This window comes from Pezoporus occidentalis, unplaced genomic scaffold (genome assembly GCF_034315485.1).
Source record: "Pezoporus occidentalis ecotype Australia unplaced genomic scaffold, CSIRO_AGI_Poc_V1 ctg102, whole genome shotgun sequence".
In the NCBI taxonomy this organism is placed as follows: domain Eukaryota; kingdom Metazoa; phylum Chordata; class Aves; order Psittaciformes; family Psittacidae; genus Pezoporus; species Pezoporus occidentalis.
The window spans coordinates 109,452-123,311 of record NW_026912801.1 but is presented as its reverse complement, the minus strand read 5'-3'; the positions used below and the strand labels follow the sequence as shown (position 1 = coordinate 123,311).

The window sequence follows — 13,860 nt, the reverse complement described above, 5'->3', positions numbered from 1 at the left end:
TACTGCAGATTTCTGTGCTTATAGTTACAGAGTCTCTAAGTTGAGCTGTGCTTTTCAGTAACAGTTGCTGATTTGATAAAGTAAATGAGCAAAATCTAGTCACACAGTTCCTATGAAGGGTTAACTATTTCATACAGCAAGAGAGACAAACCAGAATGCAGGAATGCCTCTTGTTCCTGTGCAGTTTGATTACAGATTACCCCTTCGTCACAGGAGGAATGACTCAGATCAGTGTCACTGAAGTCACAAACATATATCTGCTTTCACAATACAGAGGAATATCCAATACCTTCAGGCAGCCCATGAGGGAAGGCAGCAGCACAGAACAAAGCTGATCACAGAAAGCAGCCATGCAGCAACACAAACTGGGCTTATCTGCAGCTTCCAGAGACCAAATGCCACTGACATAGATTGTACTGTGCTGCCCTGAAGAAAACAAGTTTCTATACCAAGCAAAATCTATCAAATGAGTGCACTCTGAAGCCGTAATTTTTGTAAGACAAAAGACAAGTCTCTTATTTAGAGGAAAGGTTAGTGAACAGCGCAAGTGCTGCCTGGAATTTTTTCCACAGCTGATACTACAAGGCTGCCTGGCTCACTCCAGTACTTGGCATCAGACCTCGCCTGCTCTGTAAGAACACCCATGCAGGTTGGACCAAAGGTCCAGGTTGCCCAGTGCTCTGCCCCAGCACTGGACATAAGCAGGTGCTTGGGAACAGGGGGAACAGGACAAGCATGGTTGTTATGATGCTCCCAACAACCAGCCCCCAACAGCCCCTCTCAACTGTAAAGGGAAATGGTATTTACTACTACATTCACTCACTGCCTGAAAGAGAACAGGAAGAACTACATTGTTTCTTCTTTTGCTGCATTTATAGACACTTTTCCCCCACACCCCTTACCTGTGGGAATTGCATATGTGTATTGCTCTGGCAGGTCTCTGCTTTGAAAACGTTTTTAACAGAACAGCCACTATGGTGACTACTGCAGCAACTCTGATACCCCAGCTTTCGGGAGCTTCAGGCTCTTGGCTATTTTGCAATATCTGCTTTCTATTTTCAACAGGTTTTAGGTGTCACACATAGTTGCTAATTACTCGAACTAAGTGCAGTTTCCTCCTTGAGGTTACCTGGATCTTTGATTGAGTCAGTTCTCCCATCCCAAATCTAGGTTCATTTGAAATAAGATGACAACATGCAAAAAACTTCTCAGGCTCTGTAGCAGATGAAATTATTTCAGAACCATACCCAAATCCCTTAACTTGGTCCTACTTTCTGAAAGTTCCATATCCTCAAATGCAGAAAAGTCATTTCTGCGTGTGTGTTCCCAGGCCACTAACCTTTTCCAGCCTTCCTCTCAGTTCTCTTTCTCAAAAGCTGTGTTACAAAGGCCAAAAGCAAGTAGACTGCTCCCTTTCACTGCTTCATGCTTTCCACATCTGACATGCCACCACTGGATTTTCTACTCAAGCTCTCTCAACCTCCACCCTGTCAGGGACAGACAGAGAGCTAGACTAAGCTGAAGTATCTGTGCAGATATTAATACGCAGGAGTTTGACTGTATATAGGGAACATTTATACCTTCGTTGGACACTATACAGAATGAGCTAACATGAGAAGCACGACATGTTACACCCAGACCTTTACGTGCTGATGATGACCAAATTTCAGAGCCCATTCCTAAATCCACAACACAGCTTAGCAGAATCAGGTGGTGCTCCCTCTCATTCAAATACCACGAGTTCTCCCTGTGCAGGCCGTTATCACTGTAAGTATTACTAGCAGAGCTTGACTTGCCATGGATAAGGAACAGCTACAGCTTCTGCACAAACACTCAGAAATTCACCAGATGAGCAGAGACCAACCATCCGAGAAAACAGCACATTATCTCATTCTTTGCTCTGGGAAATGTGGCAGCAGATAATACCCATATCCATTGGCTGGCAGATCAGGAATGCACCAAGAAATTCCACTGGCCTCTTCCTGGTTGGTGTTTCTCTAACAGCTGCCAGGCCACAGCCCAGGTATTTTCCTTTTAACTTTCTGTTTAATTTTCCCTTTCACATGCACGCCTTTCCTTTTTTACCTTGTCGGTCACTTCTGCTACTGACACACTGCAAAGTAATGGTTTCCAATAACACAGCCTACATCAAGGGTCATACCACAGCACCAAAACCAAAAGCCTGCATAAGCAGACAATGAAGAGCAGTCATGGATTTCAAAGAATCACAAAGAACTACGAAGCTCCCCCACAGCTCGTGATCCATTTTGTCCCTGTCCCTTTGGGAACAGTGTCAATAACTAAGACAGCAAATAGATTTAACAGCAGCCTAAAATCTGGACGCAAGATGCAGCAAAAAGAATTTAGCAGAACAGCCTGTGATGGCTCACACACGTATTCACATGAATGTGCAGCTGTTAGATAGGAAACAGGCACAGTGGGCCTCAGTTATTTTTAGGTCTGTTGTGAAACCCCAATGTCAGTTCATTCCAGCTGCTCCAAAGATACACAATCACCATCACACAGGCCTGAGTTCTGATGCTCTGAGCCTAACCCATGCCCTACACTAGAATCTCGCTGCCCACACGACCAAGCCCCTGGCAGACAGGGTGATGTGGACAAGGGGAGTGTTCTGCACAACCAGCTCATGTAGGGATGTCCTCTGGCCGTCAACAGAGAAGTCACTGCAGGCCTGCTAGAGATCTCAGACATGCTGGCCAAGGTCACCTCAGCTGAGTGTTGCTGGGCTGCTGCAGCAGAGCACCCGTTACTATGGGACCTTGCAGGAAGGGAGAGTAAACAGGGTGGCAGAGTGAAGCAGAGGCCAGGATTTCAAGTAAACAACCCATGCTAGAGAGTTCTAAAAACAAGGAACTTGACAGTCTCCAGCAGCAAAAGCATCCTTCGTGCCTCTGCAATGATTCCTTGGACCTTGTGATGCAGACATATCCCTTAAAAAACACCCTGCTGATCCAGTTGGACTAACAGGCTTCACTGCTGCAAGGATCAGTGGAAAGGCCTCATCCTGTCTATGTATGCTGCTGCAGATCTGTTCTAAGCAACAGAACAAGAAGCAACACAAACTCTTCAGCACAGAACAGTCCTGCACACCTCTTGCACCCAGCCTGGCAGGACACAGCCCCAGGACCACGTTCCTGTACTTACCACAGCTATTCTAATGTCAGTAATGGTCTGGCATTCACACAAGCTCTCAACAGTTACCGCTGAAGCATCCACATAAGGACACTGTAGAAGAGCACCAGGGTAGATACAACATGGGAGGCAAGCAGTGCAGAGGAACAGAGACCTGCCACACAGAGGGTTCAGACCAGGGCAGACTTGCGAGCTGCTGCCTTCCCCCCAGATTTACAAGACCCAAGTAGAAACAGTGCATCTGGTGTCTCACTTTCCAAACTAATAACAGCAATCCTCTTTCTCAAGAAGGAGGAACCTATTACACAAGAGCAAAGCGATCTGGGTCTTCTCCTTACCCCCTTGCTCACTCCTAAGGCTCAATTCCTTCACTTTTGTTCTTATTCAAGTGCTAGCCAAGCCTAGTGCAAGACCACCCTTTCAACTCCCAGCTGAGTTGATGGAAGAAGCCTTTTCATGCTCATGCAGAAATAAAGCTGTAGCAAGTATCAAATCCCTATACTTGTATAAAGACAACTCTTTATGGACGAAGGGGGTAAATCTCTCAAGCTTTCTTCCTCTGCTCTTTCAGCTGAAAGCAGCCTCAGCTCTTCTACTTCTGCTCCGAACCATCCCCCCCCAAATTCCATCCTTTGTTTCCCGAATCAGTGAGAGAACGCACAGGGAAATACTGTTACCTGCAACTAAAGAGAAACAGAAACAGCACATAAAGATACCCTGTGCTTGCTCTCATGCGCTATAAATGAGCAATAAAGATACCTCTGGAAATTCACAAATATCCTGCTATATTAAAAAAAAAGCATTTGTCTCTGTACCAAGACATTCCCACTTATAAAAATCAAGTAAACTAGAAGCAGAGATGAGAAAGTCTCTAACTGTGCATTACTGTTGTAGCTAATGTGCTTTGAACACAAAAGCAAGGATCAAAAAGCTGTCTAACGAGTCATTAAAATTTAACAAGTCAATGAAATCTTTGTGCTCTTCAGATAAGTACTCAATTCATTAAGCAGCATGCTCAGCTTCTTAAACATCTGAACCCTTTTCCTTGCAATAGGGTCCATCACAAAACTTAGCATGTCAAAAAGGTTATCTCCAGGCTGCACTTTGGTATCACTAATTAAAGAGAAACACATTCTTTCACTAATACCCTGCTATATGATAATCCAAGCAGTAGCCTGCAGGCCTTCCCCATCTGGCCTGTCACCTCTTGTTTTAGTCTCAAAGGAGATAAAGCAGCTCCCAGAACCACTCCTAACACCCTGGGCTTTGTATCTCTAACTACCTTCCAAGTGGCCATGGTTCAGCTAACTAACCAAGAATCGTGTTCTTTACTTTGTGCCTGGTCCTCTCCAATCCCATTTTCCATTATCCATCTGATGGCACAGCTGGACAGTCCAACTTTAAAACCACTAGTGTTTCACTGTTGCTGAGCTTACTCTTAAGTAGCACCCAGAGTTTGTATACCCTAAGGCACAAACTGAAACTTAACAGAAAGGGAATGGGGATAACCCTGCAGGCAACCAAACCATTCACATCGCAACAGAGCTGTCAAGGTGTCATCCAGGCTCTCCTTCAACACTCACTCCTCAGAGGTATTACGTGTAAAAGACCTGCAAGAGGTGTGTAAGAGATCACCACATGTGTGAGAATGACAGCAAGGTAAACACTGTCCACACAGGAGCTGGAGTAGACAAACATCTGCTCAATCCACCTCTCCACTGAACAGAGTGAGGCAGAGCTCAGCAACTGCAGCACATCCAGCCAAGGGAGGAAAGCAGACAAGGGGCCCTCACCACTTGTGCTTGTAGAGTAAAGACAGTTCCCTAACAGACAGGGACCTTTAGCCAACCAGAGCAGCATGTTCATGCCTCACACAGCCATTAAACCTTCGACAGCTCAGGGTCATTTAGGCTTTCAAGCCCAATAAACAACTCCCCACAGGTGAAAGATCCAAATTCCTCTATGAATAACGTGGCTCCTGTTGTTCTAAAAGCAAGGGGATTTTTTCTACATTCTCCAGAAGGCCAAACCTCCTCGGTGACCGCATGAGGAAAGCAATGATGCCTCTCGGAACCACAACCACCAGTCAGGGCAGGGAGCAGGCGCTTTTCACAGGCAGTTCAGAGAGTGCCAAAGGCAGTCAGCAGAACGCTGCCTTCCAGAAGCATTATGATTACCATCAAGATACCTGGTTTTATTACCCTGTAATTTGCATCTGTAGGGTTCCCCATTGTTAGAAAAGCTACTGCTTTTAACCAGAGGTGTCAGTAAGCTGAACATCATCTCCCTCTTCCCCTCCTAAATCCTTCTTCCATTTGTCTCTTTATTATTTAAATTTGTAGCTGAAATGTCACGTTTGATATGGCTTCCTTTTAGACTCCTGTGTTAGCTCACTTCTACACTTAATGCCTTTGTTTCCCCCTTCAAAAAGGCCAGTACACACAGCTGGGTCTCTGAAGTGCCGGGGCTGTTCTCATCATTTTTAGAAGGGAGAAAGGGAGGAAAAAGCAGTTAGCTGATTTATCTAAGATCACCAAGCCAAGAGACCGAAGGCTACCGAAAAGCTTTGTGCTTGTGTCATAAAGTAAATAAGCTGTGGCAGACGCACACTACAACATTTCCGATGGCAAATAGCGCTGTACTTACAAAGAGATGTCTATATTAATTATATCATGAATGGCACAAGTCAGCTTGTTTCATGTTCAAAACAAACAATCAAAACTGACCTTCCAACACCCATTTGAGCAAACAAACAAAACGACTAGCTTGAAAAGACCACGTTTAGAGTTTCTATTCTAGTAGTAAAACTATTAGAGGCAATTTCTGGAAAACCTCAGCTTTTCCTAACCCCATTTTCCAAGTCTTCCTGCTTCAGATACTGTGACAATAGCGTAATTCTAGCTTGCACTAAAAACAATCACATTCAGGTTTTTCCATCACTATCTGAAACACAAAGAACCAACTCTATTTTCTTTGGAGGCAACTGAAACAAGGACTTTTCCTAATCATCTTCATGATTGTTTTATAGACATGTTAAAGGTTTCCTTCCCAGAGCAAAAGGAAAATTCTATGAAAGCTGTAAGGTATTTCTATAGCCATCAAAGAGATGAGAAAGTTTGCCTTTTTCCTCAGAAGTAGCTTAGAAGTTTTGTCTTTAAAGAAACTGCTTGTGCCAGTGACGTTCAAATATCAAAGGACAGCTGAGGAAAACTGTAAATGCAATTATTTTTTGCATACAAAGGAAAGGAAGTAGCAAGCATATAGCCTGCAAGTCTGGTAATTACAAATGAAATACCAGGTTAAACCCGATCTGGTCCAAGTTTCTGAACTGATAAGGTTTGTTGTTGTGGTTTTGTTTTAAAAAGGCAAACCTTAAACAGCAAAAGGAAGCAAAGCAGCAATGTAAGAGCCACACAAGGAGCCCCAGCCCTCCTGCCCCTATTTTACTGCACAATGATCCATAACTTCCCTATCTGGGTCCATCTAGCTCACTCTCTCCCCTTATCAGGCACACCCTCATGAAATCCTTCCTATCTAACTCCCCCATGCTTTGATCTGTGATGGGAAAGAAATACTGGGCTTCTCTGACACCAGCCACACCTTCAGTCATTTACCCCGACTTTCCATACCGTGTTCCCTCTCATACCTAGTTCTCCTGCCCTGAACAACACTACATTAAGCCAATGGCACACTCTCCTCCCCCCAACTCATCATCACCCATTCACCTTCATCCTTTTTATCATAGCTCCTCTAAATAAAACTCCAAACTCACTTCTCCACAATGTCTCTATCATCATCAGAGACTTCCCCTTCCTTGCTGCCATTCTGTCCAACCCTGCTGCTGAACTGCTTCCTCACTCACGAGTTCAGCAGGTTACTAACTCAGGCACAAAGCCACCCGGTCAGCTGGAAGGTCATTTGTTTGCCTTGAACTTCACAGTATCTTCTTCTTTCTTTCTGTTTTCATCCCTCTGACTTCTATTGACACTATCAGCCATCAGGTAGCTTTATCTCGACCTAATTTATTCAATGCATTTCTCAAATATCCACTTAATTTTACTCCAAATCTCAGTGAACTTCGGGCCTAACTCCTTGCCCTCTCAACTCTGCTTTCTATGCAACAGGACTTTGAGTACTGGTATTAAGGGAAAAATTCAACTGACACGTAACAACTTACAGAGTTCACTCTACTTCAAGCTTGCCCATTTTAATTGCAGATTTAAAATGCTTCTGCCACCTCAGAAATGCCCAGCCATTGGCTCGATATGGCTACAAAGCTCCCTTTATTCCTCCTCACCCCTTTCCAGCTTGCTGCATCACCAGATACCCCTTTGTTTGATTAACACTAATCATAGCTTAAGGACACACAGACAGATAAGCAGCTGCTCAAGTGACTGTACATCAACTCTGCCTTCCAACAGAATGGAATTTCCTACCCCCCTCACATGGGAAAGTAACAAACAAGAATGATTCAGTGACCTACTAAAGGAGCATGTGGAAAAACATGAGTAAAGCTAAGACCTGAATTTCGGGTTTCTTGGCTTTAACTCCTCTTGCCACTCAGCACAAAGAAATTTTCACAGGTAAAGGGGAGAGAACTGGAAATCAATGTGTTCATTTCTGTTGCCATCAAACTCTACCCCATTCAAAGCACATCATAATCTTCACTAAAAGTAATTCCATGTCTCACAGTTCAGTGTTTTCCAGACCATGCAGAAGTTCCTGAGAACTGGCACTCTGAGGACAAACAAGTTCCCTCTTCCCTACCTCAGAAACCCACCAAAAATTGTGATTATGAAGTCCGTGTTGTATTTAAGCCATAAAGTAACATCTGTTTTCTGTGTGAAAACATAAAACAACGAAACATGCAGATGAAATGGTAAACAAAAATTATATTAACAACGTGTTCTTTTTCTAAATGCAAAATGTAACCACTGTCACCACACCTCTGAAGTGACACCCTCCACAGCCAGGGCCACAGAGAGCACTAAAAGCTTGTGACCTGCAGAGACATCAAACTAGCCAGGAGCAGAGAAAAAACAGTCATCCCTGTATCTACACCTGTCTAAATAGAATGTGCCTTCTCTTCCTGTAATTCACATGTAGCCCTGCGGACACCAAAACCTTAATTTCAACCAAGACCTTCTCACACGGCCACTACTAAAGGTTTACAGGCAAAAGAAATGCATCTTTGAAAGAAGAACAGCTCAGCACTCTTTCTGCACGTCTTCAAGGTTGTCGAGGTGGAATTTAAAAGTGCATCTTACACAGAGCTTAAAAGCTTGTGACTATATCAAGCATTTGACTTAAGTAAGGTAAGAGGCTCAGTAACAATGTCCTGATTGATACTGCACTTTGAATGCAGCATCCTTGCTTCAAAATGACCCTTTAGCATGAATACTTACAACAGCAACTCTGCTCCAGTCAGGACTAATTCATAGGATGAGTATAGGTGGTTTTATCAGAGTAGTTTTTAAAGCAGCATGTGAAATACATAACTAAATTCTGGAAGTTTTTCATCTCAAACCTGCTGTCACCACTTCTAAGAACTTCCCAAAACACATGCTGCATAAACAAAGAATATGGGGCATAGGTGTTCTGGAACAAGCTGATCCCTCATGTCAATCCACTGATGAAGGGGAGTATTTTTGGCTTACATGAAGTGAAGGGGTCATATTGCTAATGAGGAGAGATGAGATCTGGAAGTGACCTGGCAAGCTTCTCAAAAGGTAGCCTTTGTCACCGTTCCCAAACCCCACTCTCCAGTTCCATGCAACTTTCACAAGCAGGGTTGAGAAGGTTTTAGACAAGTATCCAATGCCAGTGTTAACACTCTTACCTAAAGAACACCACCTGGCATATTCGTTAAGCTCTTAATAGAACGTGAAAGAACTCTGAGGGTACTTATTAATACAGTAGCCCACAAAGTCATCTTCATCTACTCTACCGCTAAGAAGGACATCAACTGACTCAGGAATATATAACAGCAGTTTAAAAAGAACACACCCACAATGCAAGTGACTGGTACCTGTGATAATCCCCAAAATAAAGTTTCTGCTTTGTTTACATGAGGTACATGATCACACACAACTGACTAGCCCATTCACTCATGAGCAGAGATTGTCATCCCCCCCCTCCAGCAATGCAAAGAGGGGAAACCTCATAAAGAAAATCAATGGACTTACATGGTTCCCAGAGTCTCAACATAAGAGGTTCAGGGCATGAATAAGATACACTGACTGACCACTAATTGAAGTCTGCCCACTTATCCATTCTGTATGTAAAGAAAATAACTAAAGAATCAACTTAAATCTGCTTTTTCGAGGAGTAACACATTTTATTTTCCTACTCCCTGCAGTGATTACATTAATTATTCCAGCATGGTTTACCTCTTTCACCTCAGCATCCAAACCCTGCAGATAAACTAGCATAGGGCTCCACACACAGAGTTCAGAATAGGCAGACCTGCATTTCCAAACATGATTCTGAACCTTAAACAAACTCTACATCACTGCTCCCAAGGCAGAGCTTTCTAAGGGGAAGTGTAACACCTCCTGTTAGGGAAATAAATGGTTTACAGTGGCCTTTGGTAAAGCATAATTTTTCACTTCACGTAAAGCTTCAGCCTGCGTCCCACAAGGAGCTGAACATGATTCTTCTGCTGAAGATAACAGCTCTCCAAAATGAAGAGGAAAAATTCCTCTGTCCCAGTCTCAGAAAACAAAAAGTCATGATACGCTGTGGTTAGAACACTGCAGAACACAGTTCATTTTTCACATCTTTCTGCCTCTAAAGTGGTCTGCCTGCCAGAGGTCACCATAAACACATCAAGATCTACAAAGTCACACTGTCTTAAAGGGCTGAGATGAAGGGGCTAAAAGAGGAAAACCAGAGTTTTTACCTTTGTCTGTGTGGTAGAGTTCCCACAGTCAACCTCATGAGAAAAATGGGTGACATTTAGATAAAGCACAGCCTGCGTGATACCTGTTGTAAATCCTGGTGTTTATAAGTAACTTATTGCTTTAGAAGATCGGTTTAATCTCCTGACTGTAGAGGGGAGTATATTATGGTCATATTTTCCCCTGTGAAACAGCTCATCTGAAATGAGGATTTTGAACCTGCGCAACTGGAAATGTGGCTGAAACAGCTCTGATGAAAGTCAGAAGGTTAGCTTATACTGCGCTAAGGCATGAGGGAATCATTTCCCCTCCACTCAGAAATACCTTTTTTTATCATTAAAAAAAACTAAATTGACAGTTAACAACATAGAGCCATATTAAAAGGAAGACACTTTAAAGCACAATCAAAGGAGCCCAGGCTACACCATATATCCCAAAGTGAACGTGATTCAGCATAAATTTGGTCACATAAACCATCCCAGGTAATGACTTAGGTGAGCTAGAGAAACTTTGCTTTCTAGCTCATCGGTAACACCAATGGAGACCACACAACTCAGTGCTGCCTCTTAAAACTTTAAACACTGAAATACTAGCAATAGGCGTCAAGTGTAAATAAATATTACACACAGAGCTCTGTTACAGCAACTGCCTTGGGTTTGTATTTAACACAACTGCATCATCCCTGCTCACGCCCTCATTGCTGGTTCTGCAACAGCCACAAAGCTGAAACCACGTTTCTTCACCTTTTTGTGTTACAGTTTTTGGTGTTGGCCCTTCACTCCTCTCTAGAGTGAACTTCTATCCAGCAAAGGCAACATGAAAAATGTAAACACAGAGTCTGTGTGTTTTCTCAGTGCTAGGTCACATAGACAACCACAGGGAAGATACAGCTGAGGCAACAGTGATGAAAACTTCCCATAAGCCAACAAGGATCAAATCAGCACAAAAGGGAGGTGCCATTTACATGCGTTCCCTGAGCAGAATACGACAGCGAGACCGCTTCCAAGGCGGAAAAGCTCAACCTAAATCAATCACTTGCTAAACAGATGACTCCTCATTTCATACCCATGATCCTCACCCTAAATTAGATGTTCCAAAATTATTTTAATCCATTTTAGACCCAAGTTTACAACTGGTTCATTAAGCACATTTTAAAAACTGATCACAAAGCCACTGAGTAAAGAGGCTGAACCTGAGCAGGACGTTTCATGGTTGCAACGAAGCAAACCTTAAGGTATCCAAGCACAGAAGCATTAAGAGCATGATTTTCTTTTGTACCCTGTAGAGTATTTTCTGCACCTTACCCCCAACAAGCAGGATAAAATTATTTCTGCTACAATAGATGTGGTGCTCAATTTATGCATCCACAGCAGAGTTCGCTATTGCCAGATGAGCATCACAGAATTATTCCTTTGCATTAGAGGTGATCCTTGGTTTTAACTCCCAAGTGGGATACTGTGGAAGCACAATATAAAATGAAGCCGATGGAGGCCAGTGAGCAGACACGCATGAGGAGTCTTGTTCTCTCCCTCATGGTGCTTGTGGTTCCTTTGCATGTTCCGCTCAGCTTGTACAACAAAGGCTGGTTAATTTTTAGTTAAGTTTTACATTTTTATTTGTTCTATAAAGGCTGATGGCTATTCTTGCACACACCTTATCTCGCTTTCACCCTCTTGACAGTAACTAACCATTTGTTTGGCAAAAATTACCAAAATGAGAAGATTACTTACATTATATTTTCTTGCTACCTGTACAGAATGGGTAGTTCTATTGTTTCCTCTTCACTGAGCAATACTTAGAGGAATTTGAGGTGGGCAAAGTTAATTTTCTTTTAAGAAGCCAAGATGGTTTCTATAAATGACAGTATCTCTGCTGACACGCTCAGAGGCGTTTTCCATCATCTCTTTTCATCAGCTTCCAAAACACACTGGGTAGAGAACATCAGACTGGATCCAGTTTCTGCTATCTCGCACGGAACAAAAGACTCAAGCGGGCACACATCTTCCCAAAACACCCCTATTCTACAGCTCTGCCTCCATTTTGGATGGCAAACAAAGGGGACAGATGCTAATATAACGCCTTATGGAACAGATGAAAAGCAAAACTCAAGTGTGAGCAAAAGGTGCAGATAAACCCAGGAAGTGCTACTACCACCGGAACAAAGGGAACAATGACAGACCCCTCGTTCTTGTATTTGGGATAAAAATAATATCTGGGGAGGAGGAAAAGGAACAGGAGAATTGGCCGATTTCACCCGGAGCAGGGCACCAGCGTTTACTTTGCCCTTTAAGGATCTCTCTCCTGAGAACTCTCCACACTGACTCCAAGCCCGGCCATGAGATGCTGAGCGCCTTCTGGTGCCTCGGGGAGCCCGCAGGGGCAGCGCGCAGTCCCTCGCCTGGATGAGGTCCCAATTCCCTCACACCCCCCCCTCCACCCAAGCGCCTCTCCTCGCCCCCAGGCCTGGGTGAGGCGGCGATGACATCCCCTCCGCTCACCCCACACCACCCCCGGCCACGCTTGGCCGCCGTGGGCTCAGGCCTAGGGCAAGAGCCGGCAGGATCCCCAAGTCCGCTGAAAACAAAGGCCACACGAAGTCCCACGCGTGGGGGGGGGTACCACGGCCGAAAGGCTTCGCTCCGCCGCCCTCGCAGCCCCGGGGGTGCCCCAGCCGATCGCTGCAGGCCTAAACCCCACCTCACCTCACCTCGCCCTCAGGTCTCCCCCGCAACGCCCAACCGGGGCTTCCCCCGGCGGCCGTGACTCACTGCGGGAGCCGCTCGGCCCCTCCACACCCCCCCCGGCCCCCGCCCCGCGGCCCAGGCCGGCGGTCGGTACCTGTAGGCCAGGGACATGCACTCGAAGAGCTTCGTGAGGGACGCGTCGATGCTGAGGCGGCCGCCGGCGCCGCCGCCGCCGCGGGCCGCCCCGAACTGGTAGGTCTGGCAGGTCTGCTCGTTGACCGTGTCGAAGTCGTAGCCCTTCTTGGGCGGGTGCTCGCTGTGAGGCGACGAGACCATGAAGTGACCCGAGTGGATGATCTGGGGGCCCGGGGGCTGCCCCCGCCGCGGCCCGCACCGCCGCCCTCCGCCCGGCGAGGCGCCCCCGTCGTCCGTGTCCGACGAGTCCTCGTCGGGCTCCGTGCGGGGGGACAGCGGCCCCGCCGCCCCGATGAGCCGCGCCGGCCGCATGAACACGTCGGCGGCCATGGCCCCGCTGCCGCCGGCCGAGCCCGCCGCCCGCTCTGCGCCGCCTCCGCCCCGGGGCCGGCCCCCGCCGCGCCGCGCCGCCGCGCTTAAAGGAGCCGGAGCGGCAGCGCTCCTCCCCCGCGGCCTGCGCCCGCCTCAGCCCCGGTTCCGCAGCGGAGGGCCCGTCCCGCCATTGCCACCCCGAGGTCGCTTCCCCTCGACGCCCCTGAGGCAGCGTCCCCTCAGGGACAGCCCCGGGCCAGCGCCGCCCGCCCCGAAGGCCACCAGGAAGCGCCCGTGAGGGCCGTCTCCCTCAGCGGACGCCGCAGCCCGCCATGACCCCACCCCGCAGGTCGCTTTCCCTCACGGCAGCCCCGGAGCCCACTCTCCCTCCGGCCACAGGAGGGAAGGGCAGGACCATCCCGCCTCCTTCCACACACAAACGCGACAGATGGCCGTGACACTCACCACGCTGCACCCTTCCCCTTGCACCACTGCCCATCATCAGTCAGTCACCTCAAGTCACCTTGAGCCATCATGCTGCTGCTGGCCCGGCCCTATCGCTTCAAGGGCTATCCTCACTCCTCTCCCAGGGATGCTGGTTTAAAGGCTCCAGCGTG

General features: G+C 46.4%; 1 protein-coding gene across 3 annotated transcripts in view; it reads right to left on the bottom strand.

Annotated features, from left to right (window-relative positions):
* The window catches only part of MLXIP (MLX interacting protein), a 46,142-nt gene extending 32,810 nt beyond the window's left edge, over positions 1–13,332 (bottom strand). For all 3 annotated transcript variants that reach the window (XR_009963904.1, XM_062613904.1, XM_062613908.1), the window contains exon 1: positions 12,891–13,332. Coding sequence is in view for 2 of the 3 variants with exons in the window: in XM_062613904.1 (XP_062469888.1) it covers positions 12,891–13,261 (371 nt within the window). In the remaining variant the exon portion in view is untranslated. The remainder of the gene's footprint in view (positions 1–12,890) is intronic.
* Between the last annotated feature and the right edge of the window lie 528 nt (positions 13,333–13,860).